The sequence below is a fragment of the Nuphar pumila genome, chromosome 13, assembly GCF_984573655.1.
Source record: "Nuphar pumila chromosome 13, dmNupPumi1.hap1.1, whole genome shotgun sequence".
Lineage (NCBI taxonomy): Eukaryota > Viridiplantae > Streptophyta > Magnoliopsida > Nymphaeales > Nymphaeaceae > Nuphar > Nuphar pumila.
Genome location: NC_143261.1, coordinates 99,513,402 through 99,530,030, shown reverse-complemented (window position 1 = coordinate 99,530,030; position 16,629 = coordinate 99,513,402). Strand labels below are relative to the sequence as shown.

The 16,629-nt window shown below is 41.7% G+C and overlaps 1 protein-coding gene across 1 annotated transcript in view; it reads left to right on the top strand.

Moving 5' to 3' along the window:
* Positions 1-3,642: 3,642 nt before the first annotated feature.
* LOC149819430 (uncharacterized) overlaps positions 3,643-16,629 on the top strand; it is a 31,887-nt gene continuing 18,900 nt past the window's right edge. The window contains exon 1 of the mRNA XM_089984696.1: positions 3,643-4,402. Within this exon, the coding sequence (XP_089840822.1) occupies positions 3,836-4,402 (567 nt within the window). The 5' untranslated portion in view covers positions 3,643-3,835. The remainder of the gene's footprint in view (positions 4,403-16,629) is intronic.

Genomic DNA, 16,629 nt, shown 5'->3' with positions numbered 1-16,629 from the left:
AGATTCCACGGCAGTACCAGGCACGGTCGCATTGCGGCCGATGAACGGTTATCGACAGCAGACATTACTGTCACGGGCTTACAAGTATTAAAAACAAAAAGGTGAAAACATGGCTGTCCGGAACAATTAGAGTGCATTTGGAAAACCCCAAAAATTCCTGAATTTTGCCGTTCCTATTTTAGGGAGCGTTTGAATCTCTGCCCATAAAACATGGCTGTCCGGAACAATTAGAGTGCATTTGGAAAACCCCAAAAATTCCTGAATTTTGCCGTTCCTATTTTAGGGAGCGTTTGAATCTCTGCCCATGGGATTCACCGAGTGCGGGCCCCACGCACGCCCACACAAAAGCAGGACGTGCAAACGCTGATTTGTTGCACCCTGCAAATGCTTATTTGGTGTTTGCGGCTGCTCCATGCACCTCCCTCCCCCTCAACACATCAATGCTGCAAAAAGAAAACAAATTTTTTTTTAATGATTCTTGGACAGGGCAGGACAGCGCACCCTGGAACGTTCATGGAGGCGACCAGTAGGTATGCACACAAGCCGAGCTTGAACAACCATGGCTTGGGATCGGCTCGATTGGAACGTTCGTGGATGCGACTAGACACTAGGAATGCACACGAGTCGGGCTCAAGTTTGAGCCGAGCTTGAACAACCATGGCTGAGGATCGGCTCGAGTCCAGCAAAGCTTAGCTTGACTGGAACATTCATGGGCATGACCGGATGAACAGGACCTGTTGTTCCGTTCTCTGTTGTCTTCGGTTCAAACGCTTCCTTAGTGTCTTGCTGAAACCCCACAAAAATCACATGGTTGCTCCTTGAAAAACGTACTCTAGTTAGGAGGGCGTTTGATGGCACAGATAGCAGCACCCGCGGGTCACTGCTGTCTGTGCTCCCACATGCCCAACACAAACGGTGGATATGTTGGACAGCTAGAACATGGCATCCCATGCGTCACGTGGGACACCTCTAGTGGGGTTCCGCCCTTTCCCCTGAAGCAATGGTGTCCATAATACTTGTGACAAAAGCAATCAATAAACAAGGAAAACCATGAACAAATGTGTTGCCATGTCACACTGACACGCAAATGCAGTACGCGAGACATGACATGTATTTTTGAAAATACTTAGTACATAAAAAAATATATATTTATTGTTTAAATACAAGAAAATGTTCAACAACAATCAAATATAGCATAATTATAAATTCTAAATGATGTTGGGCAATTTTCATAACTATCACATGGCGTATCGTGTCCCCTAAAACTGAGGCGCCAACCATTCGTATCTGTGACTGTGTCATAGATGCTTCCTCTTGCATTGTAGACGCTAATGTGTTGTTTGGACACGCGAGCGCGCACACACACACACATACTTGTTGACATAAACATGATAAATGGGGTGTCGTGTCATTTCCTATACACCCATTCTTTGTTTCGATTTGGGAATCGAAAGCCCTTCCATAGGAATAAAGCACCTAACCTAATAAAGTTGCACCCAAGGTGCGAATATACATTCTTGGATGTAGGGCTAGGGAACGGGTCGTCTCAGCCTGGCCCAAGTTTTTTGACGGGCCGACTGAGGCTGTTGATCGGGCAGGGCCCAATCAAGCTCGACCCTTCTGTATGAGGGGATGGACCTAGGCCCAGTTGCCGCTCATGTCGATGGTGAACCTCCCACCCCACGACATGCTCAGCATTGACTCCGCTAAGAGGATGCCGCTCTCCATCCCGCCGCCCGCCGCCCACCGCATCGGTGATGAGCTCAAATCGGTAGCCCAGAGAGTCACAGCTCCCACACTCCTGCCAGGCCTCCAGTCGCCCCCAAGGCTTCCACGTTCCCTCGACTGGCTGAAAGATCAACCAAGTGTCAGGGTTCGGTCGACTCACCCAGTCCGAGCTGGGGCAGGCCACAAACGTGGTCACCATCGATGCTGCCGCCACCGGCGAACTGGAGAGTTCATGGATCGTGATCAACCAACCCTTCCTCTTCTTGGAGGGGGCTTTCCCTGTGGCTCCCCGATGAGCCCAGCCAGCTTTTAGACGAACTGTAATGATCCAATGGCAAGGATTTGAAAAAATCCTAAATTGCAAAAAAAATGTGGTTTAGTTTCTACCTCAGAACAAGAGAAGAGAGAACACATAAAATGGAGAACGAAACCCGAGCTCCAGAGTTTAGAGAACGATGAAAACCTAAACAAAATCATGAACTTCAAAATCCAAAAAGAACACAAGCAATTGATTGAACAAAAAAAATGAAGAAACGAACACCCGATCCGAAATTATTTCAAAATGAACAACACAAACTTAAAACTTGGGCTTTGTTCATTTCAGAAGGAAAAAGAGAAGAACCATTCACAAGTCATTTGATTCTCCAATATTAAACAAAATGTCAAAAAATTTATCTAACTCTAGCAAAATTTTGAGGCCCCTCCAAAATAGGAAGGCAAAGAAGCCAGCCGACCCTATATATATATATAGAGAGAGAGAGATCATCAAACCTTCTTTGGACTCTTCAAAAAATTGCACTTTCAAGTATTTTTTGCTTGATCTAAACCGTTAAACTGTTAGATGTATTTAACATTGTTTTTCTTTGGACGAAAAAAAACTGAGACCGACCCCTACTAGTTACACAACCATGCCATAGGGATTCAAATTTGCAATGTCCCAACACATGGTAGTCCCCACTCAGTGGGGGTGTACTCCTGCAGGCTGATGTATGGCTCCCCGTACGGCCGTACACCCTATTGAGCGCCACACGATTAAGTTTGTTATGCTCAAATGTGTATTTTAAAGAGGTAAAAGAATATGAATAGTTGTTATTATAATAAGTTTTGATGATAAAAACCAACTAAGGCTATGCATGTCTGGCAGGGCAGTTAGTGCCGTCACCTTGTGTTGGGACGTTTCTAGTTCAAACCCCAAATGGTATGGTTGTATAACTGGTAGGGGTCTGCCTAACCCCAATTTTCTATGTAAAAAAAATGATTTGATGATAAAATATTTATATTTTTACATAAAATCAATTTGAAAGAAAAAATTATTTCTAGTAAATAAGCAATGATTTTAGATCAAGCCAAAGTATGATTTGTAGAGAGCCCTAACCAGACCTTATGAATAAAGGGGTAGGACCATCATATATATATATATAAAAGGTTTTCACATAAAAATCCGATGGCACCCCTTTTCTCATGAAAGTACTATGTGAAACCTTTGGGAAGTGTTTCTTGCTTGCACTTTCTCATAAAAAAACATCCTCTTTCGTATCTTTCACAGGAAAAAGGACCTCTTTCTTAAGAGGGGCGAAACAAACATCTCCTTGAGAAACATGTCGTGGGACCCATGAAATAAATGCAAAAAAATATCTTTCTTATTGAAATTGATTCACATCTCCCTTCATGGGGAACTACTTTCCCTTACCAGCGCCCTTAACAAACGCTCCCTTGTTGATTTCGATAGCCTAAGAAGCGGCCCCTTTGAGTTTATTATTTCGGCTGGAAACCTCTTTCGTGCAGCCACGCTTGAAACAAATGGGCCCCTGTGGAAAGATTGCCCATATTCCTGCGAAAACGAGTCATTTTTCCAGCGGAAAAAAGAAGGGCTGAAACAAACGGGCCCCAAGGCAATACCCCGATCCACCAAATCACAAAAACCTGAAAAAGCAGGCTAGATCTCGATTTCTGAGAAAACACCAAACGCGAACCAACGGTATCTGATTCGGAGGGGTTAGGAAACGGTTTCCTCATTCGCAACGCCCCCCTCGCCTCCGATAAAAGCCTCGCTCGGAAACCCAATCCCTTCTCCCCCTCTCCGCCTCTCCTTCTCTTTCTCAGAGCCATGGATTTCTCCTCCTACAACGACCCCCAAGCGCAGCACCACCAGCAGTACGCGGCCGATCCTTCCCAAGCCTACCAGTACCAGCAGGACTACTACTACCAGCAATACCCCGCCCACCAGCCCTACATCCAACACCACCAGAACGCCACCGCAGCCGCAGCGAACCCCGCCGATGCTGCGGCCGCTTACTACTACCCACAGGACTACAACGCCGCGGCCGTGGGCGGCGCTGCTGCCGCCGGTGGCGCGGATGGACAGGCCATTCCTCCCTACCCACAACAGCCTCACGCCGAGCCCAACATTCACCCCCCCGGCATGGACTTCTCGAACCTCGCCCAGATCGCCGCAGCCGCTGCGGCCGCGGCCAACCAGCAGAACGGGTACTTCCCGCAGGCCGTCATGGAGCAGCACCAGCACCAGCACCAGCACCAGCACGGGAACCCGATGCCCCCGTTCCCGCACCTGATGGCCGGCCCCGCCGAGCCCGGGAGGATGATGCCGGGGTTCCGGGAGAGCCAGTGGGGCGGCAAGAGGGGGGGATTCGGCCCTCCCCGAGGCGTAAGCAGAGTTCAGAATCTTTGCCCTAACCCTCGTCTTATAGGGAAATTTTGATGATTGGGATTTTTCAACTTTCGTTTTTGCTCTGATTCCCGTTTGACCTAAATTCATTTGTTAATTATCTGATCGATTTGTGTATCTTGTTTTGGTTTCGCTTGCCCTAATAGAATTTTTTGTACGTAATCTCGTGCTACGATTATTTTTTTTCCTGAAATTCGATTGTTTCTTATCTTTCTCTTTGTTGACTTAGGTTCATGATTGCCTATTTCCCGCAATTTTGTTGCCCTATGTTCGTGCTTAATGCCGTATAGGATTTTCTTCCTCTAATTTTGTATCCGCAATGCAATCTATGATAAGAGTGCATATGTCAATGATTTGTGGCTTCTGTTTTTCATCATGATCGATCATCTGTTGAACGTAATTGCATGATTTCTGTTGTCGTTTAGAATTTATGCTGTAAATTTGGGTCAAACGGTTGTAGAAGCCAATGACCATTGTTATCTGGGGTGGGGGGGGGGGGGAAGATAATTACAACATTTCCTTGATTCCTTGTAAGTTCTTGAAATACAAAGAATATATCCTATCAGATTCGAAGAAATCATTGTTATTAAATGTGTTTTGAAGGCTTCGTTATCAGAAGTCATTGTTAAACTTAAACACAGGAAGATGGTTATTGTTTTGTTGGTGATCTGGTGGGTTTGGCACTGTTTGTTCAATAGGGTAATGAACATTTTCATTGTGTATTTGGAGCAACAAAGATGATAGGAATTGTTTATGAATCATGTGCTGTATACCAAATTGTATTTCTTGTTTTATGTCATTAGTATTACCCTTTAGAGCTGTTTCAATGTGATATTTTCTTCTTTTGGTATTGGCTGTGTAATGGTAGATGCTTTTATGAATAAAATGAAAGAACAAAATCAATATGTCATCATTTTCTTATTCTGTGGCTCCTAACTTTTACATACCATTAATGCTATTGCTCATTACATTGAATGAGGTGCAATTTTACACAAGTTGTAATGTCATTTCTATTACGAATTGGATTGACTGTCAAGAATCTTCATAGCAATTACACAATTACATTATTAGAGCACCATTATTTTGGCCATGTTGGTGTAAGAAGATAATATGATTTTGAAAATTTCTTTGCACTTATTTACCTTGTGGATTTCCATGGTTCTGGATTTGTGTTATCTTTCCGGCATGTTGAAGGTATTGATGTTTCCATCTTTATTTTAAATAAAAATTTGGGTGGACCCTTCCATTGTCTTGTTATAGTGAAAAAGTTGATCCTTCGTTTGTCTTATCACTATGAAAATGTATATCTATCTTAAGCAATGGCTACAGTGTTGTTACTTATTTAATCATTATGCTCCTTAGTGGGTCTTTAGCATGGGGTATATGTTTTTTAGGAACCTGGCAACCAACAACTTGAAATTGATGACCTTGTTAACCTTGTTTTAGACAAATCATACACAATTTCTAGAGAGAGAAGCACAATTGGGAAGCGATTTTAAACTTAGGATTAGGGAGTAGGAAGTGAGTAGGAAGCGGTATGCAGAATTGATTAGGAAGCGACATACGGAATCAAAGGTCATAGGAATCCAGATTCTAGGGGGAATTAGGATTCCTGAAGGAATCAGGTTTCCCAATCATAGGATCGGGATTCTCACATAAAGCAATCGGTATTCCCATGTCTAGAGAATCAAGATTGGAATCACGATTCATAGTCATGGGAGTCGGAACTCCCATGCCACAAATCGGTATTCTTTGCCACTTCCGCTTCTTGCTTCCTAGGAATCACTATTGCTGCACTTTCTAAGCACCAGTAACTATGCTTCAGACCATAAGGGAAAATAAATTTTTTGATAGGTTTACTTGATTGGGTTTTTTCGTTTAGTTATAGTTTGTTTCTATTTGCTTGTGATGTAGTTAATTGTTCAAAAAAATGATGTCCTTACTAATTCTCAGTTTTCAATGTGATGATTGATGTTCTTTCATTAATGGCCAACACCCTATGATAATGGATATGGCTTCTATTGTAATTGTGCATCTCTCTTGCATCTTTATTCTATTTTCTCTTGTTTTTTATGTAATTTTTACATTTCACAGCTCAATGAGTTGGGCTGGAGTTAGGACCGCATGCTGTGGTTGTTTCTGCACAAGTCTAACTATCCGGGCCTTTAAAAAAATCAGTGAGATGTATTTTCTTAGGGCTTGGTCAAGACTTTTCTGTTGGACTTTGGCTGAAGAGTTTTGATCAAGTCAATCTTGCCTCTTTGATTGGAAGATCATCAGATTGATTGTCCACTGGCAATCCAAGCCTCTAGTCAACTCCATCTACATTAACATGGTGGAGTTTAGCAAGATCCCACTGTGTTATGTGCATCTTTGTAGGCTTGGCCAATATACTGGGCATTGAAAGACCCAACCAAATATATATGGATTTTGTTAAGGTGCCTCAGTCTATTCTTATGTCTACTTAAGGTGACAGTCTCAGATTGGACCCGAGCCTGTGATCTAGGATAGATTTAATATATCTTGGGTCAAACTTGGCGATCTGTGAGTCAAATCTTGAGACCAAGTTAGGTGATCAGACGAGTACTTGACAAGAGCAATCAGACTCCACTGTTCACCCTAAATTCATGTAAAAGGGAACAGATATTGGTATCTCTTCATTGTAGGGGATTATTTAACTTTCAGAAGCTTTTGAAGAAAGTTTATTTTGTAGATCTCGTTCTTATTCACATTATATGTTCAGATGGCATTTGCTTAGGAAGTGGCTCATGAGACATATGGGATGGTGAACTTGAAGATGCAAGTGGGTGACTGCAAATGGCCAAGTCTGTTGCCAAGGTTGTGATAGCTTTAACATGTGAGTAGTTTATTGGGAATTTTATGCCAAAAGAGTGCTTAGTTAAAAAAATTCTTGACATGAAACTCAGGTCCGACAGGCCATATGTAATGTTTGACCTATATGTGACTTGGTGTTTTCACACAGACTCAAGCAACATATTGGTTATCGTGACAGTGCCTGTCGTGAAAGTGGGTGGTGAGTGACATCATATGCAGTTGACTTAATGTGATACAATTTACGAGTTTCTTTGCTGTTACTCCATGTCAATTTGGGGTTACTCCATGTCTCTTCATGACTTGGTTAAGTTCCCAAACATTGTTGGGTTACCCCATGATCATGGACTTTGGTGTTGGAGTCTATGTCATACAAATACTCCGTTTTTGTCTCCTTTTTCATATCTCCTAGGAAACTTGATAGAAATGGCCATATCCCGGTATTTACAGCCACGTCCATGTGACATAGGTTGGAGTTACTTGCTGCAGCTTGACACCTTTTTCTGGCAATGATGCAAGTTGATTGAGTTGGATTCTGTTGCTCAAGTGATTGATAAGTTCACCTAAGATGGTGTTGGCTCAGTGTATTGATTCCATCAATTTCACAAGAGCATACACTAACTTGGGTAACTCACCTATGTTAGGTTAGTCTAGGATTAGTTTGGGGTCAACAGGGCTTCAGTAGTTTTAAGTTTAATTTAGAGCATGAATGATCATTGTGAGATGTTCGGATGTTTATCTGGTCAACTTAGTCACTCATGTTAAGGTATGCATGCCCAATTTGAGGTGCTTTTAGAGGCAGGTATGCCTCTTAGGCTGATCACAACCACATGTGTATTTTGTCGACAAGAAGCTTGAACGACAAAGGATTCATTTCTCCAAAGTTTTATGGAGTTTCTTTTCAGAATACATGTATGTGTTTACATATTTATGAGGAACCTAGATATTTATGGTTTCCTAGAGTTTCTGTTAGGCTTGGTATGTCCATGTGATACTTTAACAAGAGACCTGCAAATGTTTAGTTTGCTTCCTTTCCCCCCCCCCCCCCCCCCCCCCCCCCCCCCCCCCCCCTCTTTTTCATTGAGTTTCTTGTGAAAGTATCCATGGATGTGTGCTACATATTTGTCTGGTGATAATCACCTACAACTGGGCATTTATTGATGGGATATGATTAATCTTTTTGGGTCATTTGTGTTCATACGACTTAGTACGATCTACTTATTTATTATAGCTTGATCTGTATAATACTGGTAATTGTAACCCCTTGTGATTATGTAAACGGCTGGATTAATGAGGATAACAATTTGCTTTGATCTCTCATTTTTTTTTCTATTCTTTCTCTACGGCAAGACAAATAATGGGTTTTCCTTCATCTACTAATTGTGTGTTGATAAATATGTCAACTCAAGTTGTTGGATGGAGGAAAAGCGAACTAATTATGGCTCCATTTTATCCATTTGGATCCTCTTGCTATATTAAATCATTTCATCAACTGCTCATGTTGGGAAACTGTTTGGTGCATCCTGAAGAACAAGGATGTGTGCTCATATTGGAGATGCCCAAAGTGTTTAGGGTAAGTAGGCCTTTGGTGTGTCCCCATGATGTCCACTCCTTGAAATTCTTACCAAGCGGCAATGTACGAGGTGAATATGCATCAGGATCAGCACCATTGTTATGTTTCTTTTGATAAGTTGGTATTAAATACCAAAGGTTTGGTTGCATAGATTCTTTGCTCAGCTTGCATTGGTACCTTAAATGACGGTGACCACAGTGTCATTTATGTGCCACCAATCCTTGCCATTGGGGTACTATCACATCTTTTTTTGGCTCGGTTTGGTGGTCATGCTGACAGATTTATAATGTGTAAACTCTATGTATATGCAGGATTTCATCACAAAATAGCCACCTCATGTAGATGATTTAGCAAGATGGTATGTATACCTGCCTTTGTTGATCTTTGTTGTCTGAAGCTTATTCCTTCAATCAGATTGAATGGTGTCATTATGCCCGGTTGTATGTTTTAAACCACCTATTTTTCCTGAAAGGTTTCAGGTTGGCCCTCCTTTGATTTGGAGAAATCCTGAATGGTAACGCCTTTGGATTTGAAGGCTATAGTAATTCATAGCTGGCAAGTTGGCAATGACATAAGAAAATTATCTTTAGTTGGACGTCTATAACTGGCAAGTTGGCAAGAACATAATTGGCAACTTGACTAGTTCAAGTCTGTTTTCTACAGGGTTAGAATCAGGATGGATTGGATAAAAATTAAAGCCTGATCCTCTTCAGTCCTAGCTAGGGGTCCTTCTCACGTACTTACAGCGATTCATGTTTACTCATCCAAATTGGTCTGTGATAGACTTGAGACAGCAACATTACTAAAATTTATGACACAGGCACACTCTTATTAATTACTGTTAGTAGTGCTTCTTGTGCCACAAGCCATTTGTTATCAGGATTACAAAAAGCTAAGCTAGGGCTGACACACCTGTGCTGGACCTAGTTTAGAGCAGCTTGGACAATGTTGAGCTTATCCATCATGCAAGGTCAGTTTGGGCATTATGATTGTCATTCCATGCCTGGGGCTGGCCTTGGTAAGAGGCAGTGTTACAAATATGATACTTCTTGATAAGATTGAACATCACATTATTGGATCATGATCTATTTTAGAGGTTGAATCATATTTATGATTGGAAATGCCCAACCTTATTCATGTCAAAACAGCTGTCATTTTACTTATTGTGACATACGAGTAAATTTCATTTAGGTGAAATCGTGGTCATTTCCGTTAGCTAGTGAAAATGTTAGATTATTGAACTCAGTCATGTTCCAACGGTGCCAGACATGCTCCATTTTCCAGTCATTTTGGCCGAACTCTATGGGGTTATTGTTCCTAAAGAGCTAAGAGAAATTTGTTGGTAGGATTGTAGGAATATAGGCTACATTTTGACTGAAACCACTGTCTACGTTTTACTTTCTAAATCTCAACTGTTTCATGCTCATTTCAAGTGGCAAGTAATGCTTGAGGTCGTGGATCATTGATTTTTGAGGAAAGGAAGTTGTAGTTGTCATTACCAATTTTCTTCATGTAGGTGCGTGATTTCTCCTTTTTTTCAGAGTTTTTCTATTCTCTTGTATGTATGTATGTGTATATTGCACAATGTAATCAAATATTACATGATGAGATTGGTTGTATGATAAATATTTGAAAAAAGATCAAACCCGCTCTTCACATTGGGTTGCATGGGAACTTACTTCTAGCTCCAGACTGATTCCTGTCTATTTCTCTATACATGTTATTTGTGGAGGTATCTCCGTGTGATAAATAAGAGTTTGTTTGATAAGCACGGCACACCTGTGTGGGGACTGACTGGTCCCTGTCTAGGCATTGTCTTGCATTTGATGTGCATGGCGTGCAATGAAATATGGAAAATACAAACAAATGCCTCGTATGGGCAAGTACAACATACACAAATTGAGATCACTTACGGGTAAAGATACAATCACATACACAATGCCACTTATGGGCAAGAGTGACATAAAAAATATAAAGAGTCTATTGAGAGAGTGCTTGAGAGCAAGCATGAAAGAACAAGAGGGGGTTCACCCCTATTTATATATAAGCGGTAGTCTCAATAGAGCTATTGGATTGTTCCAACAACTCTATTGACTAGTCAACTTTACTCTATGTTGACTAGTAAAAAAAGAACCCAATAATTCTATTTGGTATTTGACCAACTAGTCCTTATAAAAACAGACAAAAAAAAGAATAAAGTAAAAGTACTAATGTGCCCCTAATAGGCACAGCCTATTACAATGACTGAAATGACCAAAATACCCCTAATGGGTATTTACCTATATATATGTATATATATATACACACCAAACTTACCGTGTAATCACCAAAAGTTTGTCAAGCAAAAAATGAAACCAGAGGGCTTTCGTAAAAAAGTCAGCCAATTGAAATTTCGCTGCATAGGGCAGGATGATTGAAAAGAGTCTCACAAATAATCAAATTTACAAATAACTTGATAAAACAAATATTGACAACATGGGCTAGAACAAAATATCACTTCAAGTGCTCTATGGCACAAATGTAAACAAAATGCATCAAATGCACTTATATTTTGTATTGACTTGAGGGTGAAAACCCTCTTTTATATGTATATCTTACAATGGGCTGTATTGCCCTTGTTTATAGCCACCATACATTGTTGAAGAGTCGTTGGGCTATTCCCAACGACTAATTAGAGCCGTTGGAAACAGCCCAACGACTCTTATTGACTGTGTACAATAGTCAGCAAGTACAATAGTTAATTAATGACTGTTGTACAGAAAAGGCTGTACAGAAAAGACAAAAGAGACTAATAGTCAGCAAGTACGACAGTCACGACCATCTGCTCATGGCTCCGAAGTGAACCCATCTCTTCGGCCTCGGCAACTGCCTTTCTTTTGGTGCTCTGCAAGTTGTAACGGTATGCCATGATGTCTTGCTCACAAATCATGGCTTGTCAGTGCATCTCTTGACACAGACTATTGAATACATTTTCCAGCTCGAGAACAGACTCTGATACCACTTGTCACAGGCCTACTTTTTCAATAGGTCAGTGCAGCGCGACGGTCCTTCCTTCCTGCCGCAAGCCTTCCAATCGCTCACTTATAGTTGTTGAAGCGTTGGTAGCTGAAAGTGCAAGAAAGCGAGAGAAATCACAATCACTCGAAAGCAATCTCAACGAGAGTGAACAAAAGAAAGCTCTTCGCATTTACATTCATTCACATTTTTGCCCGAAGTCTTGTTACAATTCAGATCTACGGGCTGACCCTTAAAGGTATTTTTCAACCTGAACCAAAGTACTGTAATAAAATAGAACTTCAAACGAAACTCAAAAAACAAGCTCACAAAAGATCTCTTTCAATGAACACAAAGGTTCTTTCAATACACTCACAAGAACCAAAACTACTCAAGAGAGAAAAAGGAAATATCTCATTCAAGTGGGGAAAACCCACACCAAAAGTGAATACAAAGACATGTGGTATTCCTCATATTTATACAAGAATTGAGCTAGAGAGAGTCGTTGGACTCTCCAACGGCTCTAATAGAGTCGTTGGAGGGTCCAACGACTCTCTCTTTAAACTTTGGTTTTTGACTTAGTCAAAAAGTATAAGTTTAAAAAGGTCCAATTTACTTTTGCTTTTTGACTTGGTCAAAAAGCATGAGCTTAAAACAGTTCAAAAGAAAAAAAAAATTAAAATTAACTTTTTAACTAGCTATCCTATTGTAACTAAACTGAAAAAATAAAAGATTACATGTGATGGGATATTTACATATGAGATTGTCTATGATATTACAACTTTTAACACTCTCCCTCAAACTTACGGTCTATGTCACAGGGACTCGGCAAAACAGGTGCCGCACCCGCGTCGACGCGACGCGGGATCGCGTGCGGGTGCGGCACCGGGTGCGGTCAACACGACCCTGGGTGCGGTCAACGCACCCAGGGTCATTTTTGTCCAAATTTTTGGGCGAAAAAAATCCCCCCCCCCGATGAAAAGGAGGAGGATTAGGGCAAAAAAATTTTTTTGCCCTAATCTCTCCTCTCTCTCCCCCTGAGCTCGAGCTCTCCCATCGCCGCCCCAGCGTCGCCGCCCCTAGCGTCGCCGCCCCCAGCGTCGCCGCCCCCAGCTCCGCCTCCCAGACTCCTCCTCTCGGCTGGCAGGTATGTCTCTCGTCTTCTTGGGTTGGCTGGGGAGGGGCCGAGCACCCCCCCCCCCCCCTCTCGGTCTCTTGTTGGGTCGGCAGGGGAGGGGCCGAGCCCCTCCCCCATCTACCTCTTTTTTTTTGGGTCGACAGGGGAGGGGCCGAGCCCCTCCCCCATCAGTTTTTTTTTTTGGTCGACGGGGGAGGGGCCGAGCCCCTCCCCCATCAGTTTTTTTTTTTTGGTCGACAGGGGAGGGGCCGAGCCCTCCCCCATCTGTTTTTTTTTTTTGGGGTAGACAGGGGAGGGGCCGAGCCCCTCCCCCATCTTTTTTTTTTTTGGGTCGATTTTTTTGGGTCGACAGGGGAGGGGCCGAGCCCCTCCCCCATCTGTTTTTTTTTTTTTTTGGGTCGACAGGGGAGGGGCCGAGCCCCTCCCCCATCTTTTTTTTTTTTTAGGTCGACAGGGGAGGGGCCGAGCCCCTCCCCCATCAGTTTTTTTTTTGGGTCGACTGGGGAGGGGCCGAGCCTCTCCCCCATCTTTTTTTTTTTGGGTCGACAGGGGAGGGGCCGAGCCCCTCCCCCATCAGTTTTTTTTTTTTGGGTCGACAGGGGAGGGGGCGAGCCCCTCCCCCATCTTTTTTTTTTTTGGGTCGACAGGGGAGGGGCCGAGCCCCTCCCCCATCAGTTTTTTTTTTGGGTCGACAGGGGAGGGGCCGAGCCCCTCCCCCATCTTTTTTTTTTGGGGTCGACAGGGGAGGGGCCGAGCCCCTCCCCCATCAGTTTTTTTTTTGGGGTCGACAGGGGAGGGGCCGAGCCCCTCCCCCATCTGTTTTTTTTTTTTTTTGGGTCGACAGGGGAGGGGCCGAGCCCCCCTCGCTCTCGCTCTCTTGTTGGGTTGGCAGGGGAGGGGCTGAGCCCCCCCTTCTCCCTGTATTTTCGAATTGATTTGAAAATTGTAATGTATTTTTTTTTTGTGTTTTCAGGATAAAAATGACGGATAAAGGGAAAGGACTTGCGTCATCCTCATCCCAACATGTGAGTTCTGCTGCTAGTTTTGCTGATAGTTGCAGTGGGATTGATGATGTGGGGCCACTATGGGTACATGTAGATAAACTTGCAAAAACTGGAGAAGGAGGTGGTGGAAACAAAATATTTCGATGCAAGCTCTGCGAAAAAGATTTTGTTGGGTCTTACACAAGAGTGAAGGCTCATTTGTTGAAGATACCAGGACATGGCATTTCAGCTTGCAGAAAAGTTGATGAGGCAATGCGAAGGCAATACAAGAAAATACAAGAAGAATATGAGAAGAGAAAGGCAATGGCCGATTCTTCTGCACTCAGTGTGCCATTTGCAAGCCACCAAGAAGATGCTGAAAAAAAAAGAAAAGTCAATCTAGGAGGTAGATGAACGATACAAGCAGCATTCAATACATATGGAAGAGAAGAATTGGATAGAAAAGTTGGGAGGTACTTTTATTCAGGTTCACTCCCATTTAATGCGGCTAGAAATCCTTATTGGAAGGATTTAGTAACATCCTTGGCAAATTGTAATTTGAGTGGTTATGTGCCTCCAAGTTCAGAAAAAATACGAACCACACTTCTTGCAGAAGAGAGGGCAAACGTGGAGAGGTTGCTAGAAATTAAAAAATATTCATGGGAGCAAAATGGAGTTTCCATTGTGTTTGATGGATGGACAGATATTCAAAGGCGTCCATTAATCAATTTCATTGCTTGTTCGCTTAGTGGCCCAATATTCTTGAAAGCAGTTGATGCATCTGGGGAATATAAAAATGCAGAGTATTTGAAGGGATTGTTTATAGAAGTGATAAAAGAAGTGGGTGATCAGAAAGTGGTACAAATCATTACAGACAACGCTCCGGTTTGTAAAAGTGCAGCGTTGAGTTTGGAGAGTGAGTACCCTCATATTTTTTGGACTCCCTGTGTAGCACACAGCTTAAATCTAGCCCTAAAGAGCATATGCAACCCCAAAGAAGAAGAAAATTCACAAGCATATGCTTTATGTTTATGGATTGAAGATTTAGAAAGAAATGTCAAAAGCATTAGGAATTTTGTTGTTAACCACCATCGTGCTAATGCTATATTTAATAGGCATTCTGATTTGAAATTGTTGAAGGTCGCTGAAACACGTTTTGCGTCCATCATTGTGATGATGAAGAGGATTAAAAGAGTGAAGAATGCTTTGATTAACATGGTGACTGATGAAAATTGGACATTCTATCGTGTTGATGATGATATGAAGTCTCAAGAAATTAAGAAATTCATTCTTGATGATGAGTTTTGGGACAGAGTGGTATACTTCCTTCAATTTACGCAACCTATTTGAGAAATGTTAAGAGAAGTTGATAAGGATGAGCCCATGCTTCACAGAGTTTATGAAATGTGGGATAATATGATTGAAAAAATACAAGCTATAGTTTTCATGCATGAAGAAAAAAATCCTGCATTGGATGATTCAGATTTTTTTAATCATATTCATTCAATTTTAGTCAGAAGATGGGATAAGAGCAACACTCCTTTGCATTGCATGGCACATTCTCTTAATCCAAAATATTATGCAAATAAGTGGCGGGCTGGTGGTATTGGTCGTGTCCCTCCAAATTTAGACCCAGAGCTATCAAGACATAGAAATATGTGTATGACAAGACTTTTTCCAAAAGCACATCTTCTACATCAAGTCACACAAGAGTTTGGAAAATTTTCATCTTCGAGATTATATGCACCGGCATTATTCGCGAGAGAAGAAGATAATATAGATCCTATCACATGGTGGTCAACATTTGGATCGGAAACATCTCTTCTGCAACGTCTTGCATTAAGATTGCTATCGCAGCCTGCTAGTTCATCTTGTTGTGAAAGAAATTGGAGCACATATTCTCAAATCCACAACATGAAGAGAAATAAACTCACCAGCAAGCGTGCAGAGGATTTAGTATATGTTCATTCAAATCTTCGATTACTTTCGCGAAGCAATGATGAATACAGGTACTAATTTGCTCTCTTAGTTATTTGATTATTTCTTAGTTTTCATTTAAATATACTTGTATTGTATTTATCATTTTCAAAATGGGTTTATAATGCAGACAAGGAACATCCAAATTTTGGGATGTAAACCCAGAAGAGTGTGACTTCGAGGGAGAACATGAATTCAACGTAACAAACATGGATTTAGCTGAGCCCAGTATTCCTTCTAATGATGCATTTGATGATGAAGAAGAAAATTATTAGCATCCATTACTTCATCAGGATATACTTTGGTATGTAATTTAGTTCTTTTATGCATACTTATTTGATTGATATTTAGGTCGATTTATGTAATTGCTTTACTTATTTGATTGATAATTTGATATTTAGGTTGATATACTGCATGCATGATGAATCATATTATGAGTTTATGACAATGTTTACTGTTAAATGTTAAACTGTTAAAACTTCAAAATTTTATATATATATATATATATATATATATATAATTTTTTTTTACATTTTTGCCCCTGCCGCACTCCCGCACCCGGGTTTTTTGGAAGTGCCGAATCCCCGCACCCACACCCGCACACGCTCCCGCACCCGCACCCATGTGACATAGCTTACGGTTGAACAACCGAAAGTTTATTAAAAAAAAAATGGAACCGAGCAGCAGCAAAAGGTTCGGTAAAGAAATCTACCAGTTG